This window comes from Myotis daubentonii, chromosome 2, assembly GCF_963259705.1.
Source record: "Myotis daubentonii chromosome 2, mMyoDau2.1, whole genome shotgun sequence".
NCBI classification, from domain to species: domain Eukaryota; kingdom Metazoa; phylum Chordata; class Mammalia; order Chiroptera; family Vespertilionidae; genus Myotis; species Myotis daubentonii.
Window position 1 is genome coordinate 120,344,554 of NC_081841.1, and position 18,189 is coordinate 120,362,742.

Sequence of the window (18,189 nt, forward strand, 5' to 3'; positions counted from 1 at the left end):
TGTGTTTCCCTATTACCTTCCTAGCACAGTGTAAGGCTTTTCTTTTTTATTTGACTTGTGCTTAACTAAGGTACAGGATCAAATGCTATATTAAGCTTAAGGAACTTTTTCCTTCTTTGCCTAACATATGCTGATTGAACTATTTTCTAGATATTTTGTTATTACACTAAAAAAGCTTTTGGCTTAAGAAATCAAATGTACAAATGAATGAATATTGAATGGAAATTTCAGATATTAAAATATTGGCACATGTTGGGCTTTAAAAACTTTAGGTTAATCCTGTGAAATCAATGGCTGATGGCAGACTTCCTTCTCCTAATTACATTTACCCCAAGGTCACTTCATATCTTCTAAACCCTTTTCAGTGCTGCAAAATAAAATTAACCTTTTTTGCACTGGTAAGTACCTGTCCTACTAAATTCTATCATAACCTTTAGTCCCCTGCAAAGGCACTAACAACTTTCCTGCCTTTCAATGGTTACAGACCATAATTCCATCATGAGCAATTTTACTCTGTTCCCTGCTCCTCTTCTCTTTAGCCAACTTGTTTATTCGTTTCACTTAGATTTTTGCTCACTCATCTCATAAGAATCTTTTCTTAAGTCCCTCTCTCCTTGTTCTTTTCTTCTTTCCTTCACTTCATTTTATTTTAAACAAAGCCCATTTATGAGTAATAGGTAGAGTTTGGGATATGACTATATCAAAGAAAATATGTATATATCTATATCTATATCTATATTTTTTATTCCTCACCCCAGGATATTTTTCCATTGACTTTTAGAGAGAGTGGAAGGGAGGAGTAGAGACACAGAGAGAGAAACATCAATGTGAGAGAGATGCATTGATTGGTTGCCTCCCACACATGCCCTGATCAGGGTAGGGGATGGAGCCTGCAACCAAGGTATGTGCCCTTGATCTGAATTGAACCTGGGACCCTTCAGTCCGGAGGCTGGTGCTCTATCCACTGAGATAAACTGGTTAGGGCAAAAAGATGTATATTTTGAATTGGTATGAAGCATAATAAATACTAAAAGGAAGGGAACTAAGAGTTACTGAGCACCTTTCTGTGCTTGGCACTATAGTATCTCAGTTAACTCAATCCTCACTATTATCCTTAAGAGTAGGAATAATTATTCTTATTTTATTGTTTGAGAAAGTTCAAGATCACATTCTGGGAAATGGAGGAACCATTATTTCCACTCTGCTTTATGTAACTTCAGAAGTTTATTTTCTCACATCACTTTGGAAAGAACCCAGAAGTATCTCAGAATCTAAGTCCTATTAACTAACCTATAGACCATGCTCTTGATTACGAATTCCTCATCTTTCTCTAAGTAAACATGCAATGTACTTAGCATCAGTATTCAAGATAAACATAACAGTACTTAACTCAGTAGCTTTATCTTTTGTTTTTAATTACAGCATTTGCAAAAGTGTTTCTATTATTTTTTTCACTAGAAATATATATTTTTAAAAATATAATATGATTTATGCTCATCTAGTGTGGCGCAGTGGTTGCGCATTGACTCATGAATCAGGAGATCAAGGTTTGATTCCCTGTCAGGCACATGCCCAGGTTGTAGGTTGGATCCTAGTAGGGGGAGTGCAGGAGACAGCTGATGGATGTTGATGTTTCATTCTCATCGATGTTTCTATCTCTCTCTCTCTCGACCTCTCTCTCTAAAATCAATAAAAACATATTTATTAAAAAATGAAAAAAATATACTATGGTTTAAACAGACTCTTGGGTAAGTTTTCAAAGCAACCTACAATTTACAAAGGAAATCCCAAATTTTAAACAATTGATTTATCAGTTAACTCTCATTGCAAAATCTATGTAATTTCCTAAAAATTATGATTAAATGTTTGACAAATGAGTTTTGAATAGACTGATTGAATATATTGAATTCAGAAGGTACATTGATTATTAAGGTCAGAGAATAAAATTTAATAATTTCTATATACACTATATGTTCACGGTAAGATATAAAGTGAAAACATTCTAAGTAAAATGTCTCCTTTTTTACTACTTAATATCAAGACACTCCAAACTCTGCAAAAATAGTTTATTCATCATTTTCCCAATGGTGCTAGCAAGAAAAGGAGTCTTCCAGAGTCATGAATTTAGACAAGTGACTTCTCTGATAGTTTGTTTATAATATTTTTAATTTAAAGTAATGTGTTATGAAGTTAATTAGGATTTTAAATTATTATCATCGTCATACTAAATATACTGACTGAAACTAACAATGACTTTAATTACTTTGGGCCTAAAACGATTGAAAGGTAAAGGTATTGCAGATACTTTAACCTGTATTTTGTTTTTAAGGACAAATTTTTAGTAACATGAATTTTAATGAATTTTCTACTTCATAAACTATTAAGATTGGAGTGAGGAAATCACAATTCCTTGGGCCATTAGGTTAAAGACTTGGTAAGCTTAGACCATGATACTTCTATTTATAACAGCACAACACAGGTTGTGTTGGCTAAATGAGTCCCCATAAAAGCAATCCTATAGATCTGTACTGTCCACTACTGTAGCCACCAGCCACATGTAACTACTGAGTGCTTGAAATACAGCTATTTAGAACTGAACTATGAATATAAAATAAATTATGGATTTCAACGACTTCACAAAAGAAGCAAAATATCTCATTAATAATTTTTTATTGGTTAAATATTGAAATTATGACATTTTAACATTTTTGGATATATTGGGCTAACAAATATATCTATTAAAATTAATATAACCTGTTTCTTTTTACTCTTAAATGTGGCTACTAGAAATTTTAAATTACATAGTGGTTTGAATTATGTTTCTCTCTTTAGCACAACTATGGGTAGTACTAAAAGGGCATGTATAGAATATCCATGTGTATAGCATTTCTGCCATACCCTTGCACGAATTCAAATTTGTATTCCATTAGGTTAAATTATGATTTTTTATTTGAGAAAGTGTTTAGTTTATCAGGAATAAAAGAGTATAAACTGAAATCAAGCTGTTGATAATAAGTACCTTTATGGATTCACACAAGTCTTATAAATCTGACTTCATACTAATTTGATTACACAAAAACACTGAATTTCGCTTTATGTATTTCAAAGTACTATCATATATAGGGTATTTTAATATTTAATATACATATTAATATATATTCTTATTTATTTCTCAGAACACCCTCCTTGATAATGTTTTTTCACAAATGGTTCCTGACTTTTTTTTAATCCCCAAAATACCTGAGAGCAGTGTCTTACTACCCCCATGACAAGTGGTTCAGTATAACAATAAATGTCCTTGAAGGGACAAGGAGGTGATATGAAAAAGCCTCTCAGGTTGAATATCTTTGGTTTGCATGCTTTCTAAAAATTTCCTTCTCTAACAGTTTTGGAAGTCCCTCTTCAAGTAACACATGCACTACCTCAACGAAGTCAAATAGACTGTGCAGCTTAGAAATTATATCTCATGGACTCCTTAAGCCCAACTATGTTTTTCCTTGGCTTCCAGAGTGAATCCTAAACAGCAAACAGAACTTTAGCTTTTTCTCTATTTTTTTTAACATCCTTTGCTGATATTTTGTTATAACATTTACAACATACACATTTAATAAGCCATTTCCCACTAATGGCAGTAATTTTTGAGTTTGGTTTTATGGCCTGACCACCTGGTGGTCAGAGAATTTAATTTATTAGTCATTTTGTTTTCTTGTTTGCCTACTTGAGAGCCTACATTAAATAAGAATATATTTTATGTCCACTATAAAGGACACCAGCTCTTGAAGATCTGACTGGCAAATTTTTGTGCTTCTGTGTTTACTTTTAACATGTGGCTGAAAGTGCAGTATAGGAACCATAATTTATCTTTATTTGTGTCTGTAATTCAGAAAAGCCTTTACTTCTGTGTGTGTGGAGTATTTTCCTATGTGTGGAGATTATTAATAAATTATTATAACCCATAAGCTAAAGGTGTTCTGTTCTGATTGATTTGTAGTGATAAAGGGCATTTACATAAATCTAATATTCCCCAGAAAATAAAGAAATACACAGAACCTAGACACAGAACCTACACAGAACCTAGAGACAGAAGAACTTCACTGGAAAGAACATGGCAAAAGATCCTGGACAGAAACTGGCCTCAGAACCTAGAGACAGAACCTAGAGATAGAACCTAGTGAAAGAACCTAGCTGAAGAACCTAGAGACAGAACCTGGATAGAACATGGCAAGAGAACCTGACTAGAACCTGGTGACCGAACCTGGCTGGAGAACCTGGACAGAACCTAGCGAGGGAACATGGCTACAGAACCTGGCTGGAGAACCTGGACAGAACCTAGCGAGAGAACATGGCTACAGAACCTGGCTGGAGAACCTGGAGAACCTGGAGAACCTGGCTGGAGAACCTAGAAAGAGAACATGGACACAGAACCTGGCTGGAGATCCTAACCAGAACGTCACTGGAGATCCTGAACAGAACTTGGCTGGAGATCCAGACCAGAACTTGGCTGGAGATCCTGGCTAGAGGTCCTGGCTAGGCTGCTGATCAACTGAACGCTGTCTCTGTGTCATTCCTTCTTCGCCGACCCCGTCCACACCTTTGGGGACCCCTGGACCTGCTGGGGTTGGACCCTGGCATCTGGCGCCCAAACAGGGACCCCTAGGTAAGCCCCACTCTCGGGATGGATAGGACTCCACCGTAGGAAGAGGGTGGATAGTCTTCGCCAACTCCGTCCACACCTTTGGGAACCCCTGGAACAGGATTCCCCTAGGTAAGCCCCCCCACACACATTGAGAACCCCACACTCGGGACGGATAGGACTCCACCAGGGTACTGCAGACCCTCCTAGAGAGGATAAGTAGGGTAAGAAGGTGGATAGTACAGAACTTAGATTGAGAAGATGTGCCATACTGAGTCCAAAGAAAGAAGACTCTGTATTGATCTTTAGATTAAGATGATGTGCCATACTGAGTCTAAAGAAATAAGACTCTGTATTGATCTTTTAACACATATGCTTGCTAGCAGAGGAATTAAGGTTACTCCCAGTCAGACAGAACATTTTATACAAGAAGTATGTCCATGCTTTTCTGAGGAAGGAAAGGTAAATGTAAAGGCATGGGAGGAGGTAGGCCCAAGGAGCCTTATCCTTAACCCCACTGTAGCCTTTCCACCCCGGGAAAGTGCAGGATTGGCAAGCTCTCCCAGGGGTGATAGATCAGGACTCAGGTAATAGCGGAAAGCGCCAATCCTACTCTTAAAATGGATACAAGAGAGCATTTGGGGTTTTTCTTTTTAATGCCTGCTTTTAAAAAATAAAAAAGGGGGAATTTGCCAGGAGCCGGTCCATCCTTGCTGTTTCAAGGGACCTGGCATATATGGCATACTGTTCTTAATATGTTTGCTCACCTTCTTGGCACTATGTGTTTTAACCAAGGTCACCTCTCTGAGAAAGGTTGTTTCTCCAGGTAGGGATTTTCCCCTGAAGTTAGGGAGGGAATAAGACCCCTTAATTAAGTGCCAGGCGGGTAATTAATCACTTTAACTATGAACAATCATGCTTAAGCTACATAATCTTTACTCCCTGGAATGGAGATAAGAAACGCCCTAACCTTTGGAATAGAGATTGATAGGATTGGAATCAACTGGTATAAAAACAGATGTAACAAGACAACAGGACACAGAACCTAGACACAGAACCTACACAGAACCTAGAGACAGAAGAACTTCACTGGAGAGAACATGGCAAAAGATCCTGGACAGAAACTGGCCTCAGAACCTAGAGACAGAACCTAGAGACAGAACCTAGTGAGAGAACCTGGCTGAAGAACCTAGAGACAGAACCTGGATACAGAACCTGGATAGAACATGGCAAGAGAACCTGACTAGAACCTGGTGACCGAACCTGGCTGGAGAACCTGGACAGAACCTAGCGAGGGAACATGGCTACAGAACCTGGCTGGAGAACCTGGAGAACCTGGCTGGAGAACCTAGCAAGAGAACATGGACACAGAACCTGGCTGGAGATCCTAACCAGAACTTCACTGGAGATCCTGAACAGAACTTGGCTGGAGATCCAGACCAGAACTTGGCTGGAGATCCTGGCTAGAGATCCTGGCTAGGCTGCTGAACAACTGAAAAAAAAAGAAGAAGAAGAAAGAAAAGAAAATAAAGAAATAGAACTTCTTATACTTAAGAAGTGCTAGAGTAAAAAAAATATTTCTTAAGAAACTGCTAGCTCTGAAATATTAATGTAAAAAAAACACAAGTTCACATAATTAAGCTGAATTTTTTTAACAATTTAGACAACCAACTTTGGTCTATAAAAAGAGTCTTGTGTTTTCCTTTGGTTTATAATTACAGAGTTTATTTTTTTAAATAAGATTTGAGTTTGTTTTCTTAGAAAATAGTTAATCTAAACTTCTTAAACTTCTTATGCTGGTTTAGGATTATGAAAAATAAAAAACTTGTGTTCAATTAAATGGACTCATAATTCCAACAAACTTTTTTTAACAGAAATTGTTTGTGGTATATCACTTATCAGTGACTTACAAGTTACTAAAAACATAGTCATATCATGTATTTGTAGTAAGCTCAATTTCTCCTCAATATGTAGAGAATGCTTGAGGAAGACCGCCAAATTAAAGCTGTCATTTAGGCTGAGGGCCAAAAAAAATCTTTGAAAATAGGAGATGCACTGCCATATATGCACGTTTTCATGTATACTACTTTAGCATGTGTTTCTATAGCAAATCAGCTTCATGCAACAAAGTGGTCTGAAGTATATTTTGGTAAGGAGAAAAAAACTATTGATTGCATTGATTTAGAGATTTGATTAGAATACTCCTCAGTTACTTATGCTAAAAAAAAAAAAATCAAATCATCTGATTCCAGTAACTGCTCTTACCTAGACTAGACTGAAGAAGGCAATACTAAAGACAAAGAGATTGGTTAAGAGTTTTTGCAATAATCTAGATGAAAAATAATGGGAACCTGCACTAAGGAAATGCCAGAGTTAATAGAGAAGATAGATTGCAGGGATATTTAGTTGGTAGATCCTATCTGTTGTGATATCTGATTGGATATAAGGGAATGCTAAAACAGGGGAAAATATCTAAATTGGATAACTGAGTGCCATTTATTTAGATAAAAAATACAGCAGGAACCACATCAGGTTTGTCAGGGAGATGAGGAATCCATTTTTGGAAATGGTGTTTATGGTCTTGTAGAGGGGGCTTGAAGGAGACAATCAATTAATTACATAAAAGAGACTGGAATATATTTAAATCTTAGAAGAAATAGAAAGTAAAAACAAAACAAAGTCGTCAAAAGATTTAAAAACTGTTTTTAAAAGTTGCCCAAGAAGGAAGAGTGTCAGTTTGTGACAATCAGTGAGAAAGGAAACAGTGGGTATTAAAGATGCACTCCAGAAGTTTGACCCCTTTATAACTGGTTCATAATTATGTATCTGCTTAACCCAATTTTGCAAATGAGACACCTCATTAAAAAAAGGGGGGTGCTTCAGGTTTTGCTAGAGTCTGGGATTCCTCATTTCATTGGTCTCTAATCTTTGTTTAAAACAAATAACTAATATATTTGATTTTTATTCAATTTACTTACATGAAAACCTTTGAGGAATTAGAGGCAAGTTGTAATGCAATGAAGATACTCACAATTCGAACAAGCCAGGATAAGGTAGATGTTGCTGTTGAATAATGTGTATTATAATGGTAGGGTGGGCTTTGATCATCTTCCCATGTCTCATAACGCTCTGCATAAAACACAGCTCTCTTTGGGTTCAAAGCACCAATTGGCTATAAAAAGATAAGAAGAAGCATTTTGTTTAATACAGTCATATTAAACATTCTATATATCTTTGTCCTGAAAGTATGTTAATTTATTTTAATCACAGAGCAAAAATAAATGATTTTATATTATATTTTTACCAACTGTAATTTTTTTAATCCTCCCTCGAGGATATTTTTTCCATTGATTTTTAGAGAGAGTGGAAGGGAGGAGGAGGAAAATAGAGAGACATTGAGGTGAAAGAGACAATTTGCTGTTTGAAATCATGCCCCTGACCAGAGCTGGGGATCAAACCTGCAACCCTTAACTGGTAATCAAACCCAAGACCCTTTGGTCCTTGGACCAATGCTTTAAACAATGAGCCAAACAGGTCATGGCACCAAATTTAATTTTGATATTAATTATAAATCATTACACTTGCTAAAAATACTCCAAAAGATATTTACCTGCCTACTTAAAAGCTACAGTGAGTTAGCTTGATCATAGGAAATCCAATGAGAAAGTTATGCAGTTCACCATGTTAGAGAAAACTTTGTCTTAGCCTGTCACCCAGAGTGTGAGAGACAATATCACCTATATAGAAACCTTGTTGGAATGCTAGTCCCATTCTGTTATACAGAAGAAGCATGTATCTTTTTTATTAACTTAAACTGCAAACTTAAGACTGTTGGAAATAATTCAGACAGTTCAGATTCCCTGGAAAGCATTTTGGTAAGGCCACTAAGACCTTTTCTGTTGTTTGTGGGGGTCTTTTCTTTAAAAAAAAAAAAAAAAAAAAATATATATAATTTCAGAGAGAGGAAGGGAGAAGGGAGATAGAAATATCAATGATGAGAGAGAATCATTGATCGGCTGCCTCCTGTACGCCCCCACCAGAGATCTAGCCGCACCCGGGCATATGCCCTTGACTGGAATTGAATCTGGGACCCTTCAGTCTGCAGGCCAACGCTCCATCCACTGAGCCAAACCAGCCAGGGTGACTGAAACCTTTTCTATCAGTACCATGGCACTACTGATTATGATGTTAATCCTTATAGTGGAGCACACAGTAAAATTCTCAGGATACAATATATAATTTTCTTTCAACAAAACATATTTTTATTAGATCACTGTCTCAAATTTCTTAGCATACCTAATCATTAAGAATTTCTAGCATAGAGTCCTCATGATTTCAAATAGCAAACTGCCTTAACTTAAGTTTTTGTCTAATTTTAGTTTAATGGGATATGGAGTCCACTCCTATGATATCTAATTGCTACATTATTTTATTTCAGGTTGCATACTCTAAAAATAAATGTTTCTAGAGAAAACAATAGATAAATACTAGGTATAATGTATAAATCCTTTATTTCAAAATTTAATATTACTAGTTAATTATGCAGTTCCCCTGAAGGCTTAATTTTAACAAGAGAAGTAGTAGAAAATTAGTGTCTCAATGGAACAAATAATGCTACACAAGAGAGAAATATTCATTTATAAATTGCTTGTAAGCTTTTTCTTTTGGTCTTTGGGAAATAATCCAAACAAAACAATGTTGTCAGCAGTTAGAATCTCTTAGGATTTCCGTAATAACTCTTAGCAAGGATTTTTATTCTGAATGTTAAAATTATCTGTAAATTATGTTCATTTTTCTTTAACTTAATTAGGACTTAAAAGATAAAACAATTTAATAATTTACTTTTAAAAACTTTGGTTTAAATGTAGTTTTTAAATGTTCTAAAGATCAAACTTTATTGTGCTAAATCTCACTGGTACCCTTCAAATCTTTTTATTCAGATGTACAAAGGCAATGCAATTTCATTAAATGTTACATGAAATATTAATAATATTTAAAACAAATATATAATTACTTTTTTCATTAAAAAGTAATTTCTATAGTGGAATAATGTGCGTTCTGTTATAATTTATCAATAGAAATACTAAACATTTAAATACATTTAAAATGGCCTACATATTTTATTCTTTCTTAGGTGTGCAGATATCTGTTTCCTTTAACTTAATATTATATTTTTCAAAGCATTTAATATGGTTAATACTTTCTTCTGTCTTGAATATGCTAACAGACTTTTCATAGAAATAACATGTCTGCACAGTCCTTTAAGGATTGACCTTATGTGACATTGTTTGTTCCACCAGACCTCACAAGAAATTCTTGGAAAAGGAACATGGTCCTTACTCTAATCTTTTCCAGCCTTCTCCTCAACTACTTGAAAAGGTATAAAGTAAAAATTATGCTTTTTATTTTACTGAAGTCTCATCAAAGTCTTTTATTGGAGTGTTTTACACAATAATACTTTGCAGATAATAGCTGCAGAGTATTACAGTTTGTATATGCCTTCATTAATAACTGCTTAAAATAAATTTCTAATTTTGCATTTTTTATCTAATGCGTTTAAAAATGAACTTAAAAAACAAAATGTAAATGATTTGGTTTTTACTTATTATTCTGCTTCTGATAATCAAGAAACAATAAATCATTCCAAAGAAAAATGCTTCAAAATGTCTGTTTGGGAAATGAGAATTCATCACAAGTAACTTATTTTCTTATAGAATCCATATAGACCTATCTATTTGTCTATCTATCTATCTATCTATCTATCTATCTATCTATCTATCTATCTAGCGTCTACCTACCTACCGCTTTACCTATGTATACATTTTTAAGGTTGTAAGTTTGTTATCTTTTTAAAATTTGAGTACACACATTTGTATTTAGAAACTGAATAAGGCAAGAATTCTTGTGAAAACTAAAACTACTCTAAATGAAATATATAAATTTATTTTGCAACCCTTTTCAATTTTTATCATAATTACCAGTTTCCTTTTCTCTCAAACAGGAGGCATCTAGACCCAGTCACCTCTATGCTTTTTAGGTGTTTCTATATGAAAAGGTTTAATTGAAAGTTTAGATCTGCTAAGTTAGATCTGAAAGTTTAGAATTATTATTATTTTGTCCTTGTGAGTTTATATGCTATAAATTGATACTGTAACAGATAAAAAATAATGCAAGTAACAATGCAAAAATTAAAAATAGCATGTCTATCGCTTTAACACTTTATTATTTTAATTCAATTTCTAAAACTGTTATAAAGTCTACATAGCTTGCTAAAGCACTATTTTCAATATAAAATTAGTAGAACATTATATATGTAACATTACCATATCCACATAAAACACTATTGAATTTATTGAAGAAATGATATTTAGGATTTTATTACTCAATTCCTTCTTTTTGAATGTAATAGAGATAAATCTGTCTTAGCTTTAAGTGCCACAAAAAAACTTTGAGACAATGCTGTGATTTTATTATATGGAACAAAAATCCTGACAGATGTTCATGGAGATTAACATTATTAAAGGCTCTGAGAAATATTGTAATCTGATTATTTAATTTTGTTCACTCCTGTGTCTGTCTAACTACCTACCTACCTATCTATCTTAAAACTTTATCTTTCTTTTTTATTTCATAACTGTTAACATGCAAAAGGACTAGTGTTGCTTGGAATGTAGTTTGAAAAATTCTGGTTATAATCCTTAAGAAATACATACACACACTTTGAATAATTATAAAGGCAGTGTTTATTAAAATAAATTTCATTTTCAAAATTGAAGTATCACCTGTTAAAGTGTGTATATATTTTCTTGAGGCACCCTGTATTTATGAGGGTTAACGTTTTGATTTCATTTTATTATTTTCTTTCCATTTCTGTATTTTAATCTTTCAATATGTTTCTATATTATAAAACTTTACACGTTTTATCAAGTCATTTTCATGGGACACATATAAGATACACAAAAATGAGCAAGAAAAATGACTAATTTAAATATTTATTGGGTAAATGGTACTATATGAAGTATTGAAAGGACTTAGAGAATATAAAAGTCTAAGTGTAGAGCTAGATTGATTTGAATAAATAAATGAACAACAATTTTAGATTGATTAGAGGCATGGTCAACGCCATTAAAATATAATTTTTAAGAATAAAAAAAAAGGTTTGCAAGGAGACATCAGAGATCCAATTAAAGTAATATTAATTCTAACACTGAACTCTTGTATATCAAAAAAAAATCTTGGCCGAAACCAGTTTGGCTCAGTGGATAGAGCGTCGGCATGCGGACTGAATGGTCCCAGGTTCGATTCCGGTCAAGGGCATGTACCTGGGTTGCGGGCACATCCCCAGGAGGAGATGTGCAAGAGGCAGCTGATCGATGTTTCTCTCTCACCGATGTTTCTAACTCTCTCTCTCCCTCCCTTCCTCTCTGTAAAAAATCAATAAAATATATTTTTTTAAAAAAATCTTGAAAATGCTCATGATCTTCATGGTAGTAGGATTCTACTTGGATATATACATAATGTTGAGAGTTCACTATTGCTTACGCAACTGCTAATGGTACTATAGATTTGCATTTGCTATTGTTTTCACATCCATTTCTAAATTGATTTTCACAAGTCTCTGAGGTGGGTAAGGCATTCATTATGAACCTAATTTCATGATGAGGAAACAAGTACTTGTGTCTCCTCTCTTTCCGCAAAACTACAATGCGTTTTATTGCTAAATGTGAAATTCTATCCTTAATGTCATTTTTTCTTCTATAACTGTGTACTTAATTCCTTATCAGGTCCTCAGTAATGGAATGAATCTTACAACACTACTGTCTCAACTCCCTTACATTATAGATGAGTACACTGAAGAATAGAAATGTCAAATCAAGATCACTTCGCTAATAAGAGAGTATCCCTTTTACAGAACCAGCTGCAGCTTTGTGCTAGATATAACTTGAATCTGGATACAGTTGATTGATTTGTTTGACTTCTAAGTGTTACTTTTAGTTATCTCAAAACTATTTTATTTATTTTAAATATATATTTTTATTGATTTTAGAGAAAGGAAGGGAGAGGGATAGAGAGATAGAAGCATCCATGAGAGAGAAACATCATCAATCGGCTGCCTCCTGCATGCCCTCTACTGGGGATCCAGCCTGCAATTGGAGCATGTGCCCTGACAGGGAATGGAACCCAGGACCTCCTGGTTTATGGGTTGATGCTCAACCACTGAGCCACACCAGCCGGGCAGTTATCTCAATACTCTTAACACAACCGAGTTTCTAACATATGTAAGTTATCTTTTATTATAATAACCAAGGCCTTGGGAATCCTTCTAACAGGCTTTAAGTATTCTTGCCTTTTTTGTTTTTTCCATCCTGAGCTACATATTGTCATTTTTTAAAAATATATTTTATTGATTTTTTACAGAGAGAAAGAGAGAGGGATAGAGAGTTAGAAACATCGATGAGAGAGGAACATCGATCAGCTGCCTCTTGCACACCTCCTACTGGGGATGTGCCTGCAACCAAGGTACATGCCCTTGGCCAGAATCGAACCTGGGACCTTTCAGTCTGCAGGCTGATGCTCTATCCACTGAGCCAAACTGGTTAGGGCATGTCATTCTTAAAATATTTTCAGCTATGATGATATAGAAATCATACTTACAGATGCCACTGTGCTCGAGTATATTCTCTGCCCCTCTTTCTATCTGACCAAAGAATTTCAACTCATTCTTCTGGAAGTAGCTCAAATTTAATCTGGGAAGTCATACATAATTAGGCAAATGTATAACATTTTTTTTATATAGTTCATTTGCCCTTCAAGGGAATGTCCAATGTTTTATTCATCTCTGTAATCTCAGCACCTGATACAGTAGCTGGCTTTTTAGGTGCATAATAAATGCTGAACAAATGAAGACTTATTGGCCTGATTATATGTATGATATTTTAAATTCCCATATGAAAATTTTAAACAAAATTTTTAGGCAAAATCAAAAGAAAAATAACAAAGTGAAAAATATTTATAGCACATATGTTAAAGGGCTAGTTTTCTTTAAAATGAGCTTTTAGAAATCAATAAGAAACTAATGAACAATCTAATTAAGCAGAGGAGCAAATAAGAACAGGCAATTAACAGATGCAAATTTCCAATATATATAGGAAAAATAGCACCAGCTCATACAATGTAATGGGTATCTATTCTTTTCCTGTTTGGCATACATTATTCCTTCTTCCTTCATGAACCACTCCTTTCCCACACTTGGTCTACCTGGTTCATTCAGGTGGGCTGAATCCATTACCTGATCCTCTTGGTGGGCATGTGAACCAGATCTATCAATAAGCTTATTTTATCATATGGCTACCAAGATTGATACAGAAATGGGCACATGAATCAACTTATTCCAGTGAAGCGTTGCTAAAACTACCTGGGAAAGAAGCATTCTCTCTTTCTAGTGGGGCTACAAAGGCATCACTGGGATAACATAGGGAAGCCTGTGTGAGAATGAAGCCAGTGAGGAAAAATACCAGCATCCTGTCATCCTGGTGAATTCTTAAATCCAGTTTTCCTGAATTTGACCCACCTTTGGATTTCTCAGTTACAAAGACCAATAAAAACATTATATTTTACCCTGGCCAGTTTGACTCAGATTAGAGCATTAGGCCATGCAAGGGAGGGTCATGGGTTCGATTCCCAGTCAAGGGCATGAACCTGGGTTGCAGGTTTGATTCTCGTCCTTGGTTGGGTGAGTATGGTGCTGCTTGTGGGAGGCAACCAATCCATATGTCTCTCACATTGATGTTTCTCTCTCTCTCTCACCCCCTCCTTTCCACTCTCTCTAAATCAATGCAAAAATATCCTTGGGGGAGGATTAACAAAAAACAACCCACCCTCCCACACACAAAACTTTATATTTTAAATAAATTCAGTTTTAGTTTACTTTCTGTTACTTGTAACCAAAGTCAGAAGTACAATAGCAATTCTTAAAATGTCAAACAACTATTTTTATTCATTAGATTATCAATAATTATTAAGTTTCATAATAATCAGTGTCACCAGGGTGTAGCAGAACATATATGTCATACCAGTAATACTGTTGGTAGGAATATAGGTAGTATAAATTTCTTGTGGAGAAAATTGGTAATATTTTTTTCAATGTGCACTTGTTATTGATCCAGTAAGTCCACTTTGAATTAATGAAACCAATCAGTTACAAGGATATTTCTCACAGCATTTCTTCAAATAGCAAAAACAAACAAATAAAGCCTAAAAGTAGTCTAAATATCCAATAAGGGACTAGTTAAATAAATGACATTATAGTCACACTGCTGTATGGCTTTTCCAATATAAAAGACTGACTTGAGCCCTGACCGGTTTGGCTCAGTGGATAGAGCGTCAGCCTGTGGACTCAAGGGTCCCAGGTTCGATTCTGGTCAAGGGCATGTACCTTGGTTGCGGGCACATCCCCAGTAGGAGGTGTGCAGGAGGCTGCTGATCGATGTTTCTCTCTCATCGATGTTTCTAACTATCCCTATCCCTTCCTCTCTGTAAAAAATCAATAAAATATATATTTTTTAAAAAAAGACTGGCTTGAAAAAATTCCAAGATAAATTCATTCAATAAGTATATGTCAGAAATTACTCTAGACCCTAGAACAGGGGTCCTCAAACTTTTTAAATAGGGGGCCAGTTCACTGTCCCTCAGACCGTTGGAGGGCCGGACTATAGTTTTAAAAAAATCAACTATGAACAAATTCCTATGCACACTGCACATATCTTATTTTGAAGTTAAAAAAACAAAACGGGAACAAATACAATATTTGTATTTGAATGTGGCCTGCGGGCCGTAGTTTGAGGACCCCTGCCCTAGAATAAGATAAATAAGGGTGTGTGTGTGTGTGTGTGTGTGTGTGTGTGTGTGAATAAACAATTCACAACAATTTGGTAAATAAGAAAATACCAATATAAGTGCTGTACTGACAATTAAAGCAATAATTGAATAGCAGCAACTTGGTGATAGGGAAAGCATCTTTCAAAAAAGAAGCTCTAAGCCAGCGGTTCTCAACCTGTGGGTCGCGAACAATGAAAATACATCCTGCATATCAGACATTTACATTACAATTCATAACAGTAGCAAAATTACAGTTATGAAGTAGCAACGAAAATAATTCTATGTTTGGGGGTCACCACAACATGAGGAAGTGTATTAAAGGGTCACGGCATTAGGAAGGTTGAGAACCACTGCAAGCAGAGATGTGAATGACCAGAAAGAACCAACCCAGAGAACTTCAGGAATGAGAGAATTCAAGACAGAGAAAGAGCTAATATAAAGGTTCTAAAAGGGGCTTGACTGACAAATTCACGGAACAGGAACATAAAGGAAGATAGTGTGACTAAAGCATAGTAGAAGAGAGAAAGAGTTTAGGACACATGGTGAGAAAATAGGTAGAGGCCAAGCATATGGCTTTGCCGACCATGGTGATGAAATAGATGTTATGGAAAGTGCAGTAGAAAATGACCAAGTGGTTTTAAGCAAGAGAGACATAAGATCTGAGTTAGTCTTTACAAAGGTAACCTCAATGGTTTTGTAGGATATTACATTATCATTACTAGTACTAGGATTGAAAAAACATTTGCAAAAACAACATCGTATAGCATTATCAATGTTTCTCTAAAAATCCTTTGGCATTGAAGTAATATATTTTTACTTAATTAAGCAGTTGGTTAATATATTTACTTAGTATTTTTAGTATATGTATTTACATATTTATTTATATATTTATAGTATACAGGGTGGGGCAAAAGTAGGTTTACAGTCGTGAGTACGTAAAACACAGAGTTCATTCTTGTATTACTAGTATTTATTGTATTATTTTCCATATGAACAACTATAAACCTCCTTTTGCCCCGCCCTGATTATATAATATATTTTTGCTTAAATATTCAGAGAAAAGTTTTGAAGAATATACATTAAACTATAATAATAGTTGCTTCTGAGGAGTGAGAATAATAGAGATTTTTAGTCTTTTCTAACCTCTTTTTACTGTTTGATAAAGAATTTTGTTTATCTCATGTATCGAATTTTAGATGGCTTTTTCAGTTATATGACCCAGAGATATCTTTCAAATGTGAACATTTTAACTTTTATAAATTTTAATCAATTATAGTAACTTTACATTTTAGCTAGCAAACAATAAAAACCACATATTTCCAAATGTAAATTCCTGTTTTATCAATCTTCACTGACATTCAAATCATCATATATCACAATTTTACTAGTTAAAACAAGTCAAATGATAACATGAGGAAGAAAAGACAAATCAAGAAGGTAGATATTCTATAGGAAAACTGGCACAGACTCTTCAATAAATCAATATCATGAAAAAAGATGGGGTGCAGGTGGCTGGGAGCTATTCTAGCCTAAAAGACACTTAAGAGACATAAAAATCAAATATAATGTGAAGCCAAAACCGGTTTGGCTCAGTGGATAGAGCGTCAGCCTGTGGACTGAAAAGTCCCAGGTTCGATTCCGGTCAAGGGCATGTACCTGGGTTGCGGGCACATCCCCAGTGGGAGATGTGCAGGAGGCGGCTGATCAATGTTTCTCTCTCATCGATGTTTCTAACTCTCTATTTCCTCTCCCTTCCTCTCTGTAAAAAATCAATAAAATATATTTAAAAAAAAAAAAATATATATATATATATATATGTAGTCCTGGGCTTAGTCTGGCTTGAAAATTTATAATTTTTATAAATATATAGGTATAATTATGAAAACTTGGTTATGGGGCACAGAGTTAGATAATATTCAATTTTGTTAGGTGTGATGATGGTACTTTGTATATGTAGGAAAATGTTTATTTTTCATATTTAAGTATTTACACATAAAGTATGATACCTTTAACCGAACTTAAAATACTTTAGCAAAAAATTAAAGCAAAAATGTTAATAATTTGACATCTAAGTATTGGATAAAATTGGTCATTCTTGGTACTTTTCTTTATGTTTGAAAATTTTTATAATAAAAAGTCAAAATAAAATAAAAATGGAGTGTAAAACCAACAAATCTTTCAAATTCATATTGAGTTCTTTATATAGTACCTATGTTTTGGGTTGTTCTTATAGATAAGAATGCTTTTAACTTGTTAATTTGTGTTTCCAAAATGTGTGAAAATTTTGTTCTCTTAGATAAATTAAATTTCCTATTTGCAATTTTATAACACTAAGTTTGCTTAATGTGGCCTTTAATAATCAGGTGAACTGCAGCTAATCACTACACAATTTCCACATACATTCTTAAGGATCAGAACCTGAAGTAATGAAACCTTAATAAGATGAAGTGTTAAGACATATTTTGCTGGCTATAGCTGAGTATATTTTATTTTATAGTTTTCCATATGGCAAATACACACAATTCATTGTATTATGAGGAAAGATAAACTTTGAGCTAAAGTTACATTTTAAAAAGCCAAGTTTATTATACATCCACAGGTATGTTGGTCCCACATAGGACTGAAGTCTGTGGCACTTAGAAAAGGTGGAGGGCATCTCAAGGAAAAGTTATCACTAG

At 34.5% G+C, this 18,189-nt stretch overlaps 1 protein-coding gene across 5 annotated transcripts in view; it reads right to left on the minus strand.

Annotated features, from left to right (window-relative positions):
• NBEA (neurobeachin) overlaps positions 1-18,189 on the minus strand; it is a 990,744-nt gene that overhangs the window by 118,116 nt on the left and 854,439 nt on the right. For all 5 annotated transcript variants that reach the window (XM_059684425.1, XM_059684424.1, XM_059684423.1 and 2 more), the window contains one exon: positions 7,665-7,805. In XM_059684425.1, coding sequence (XP_059540408.1) covers positions 7,665-7,805 — 141 coding nt within the window. The remainder of the gene's footprint in view (positions 1-7,664; positions 7,806-18,189) is intronic.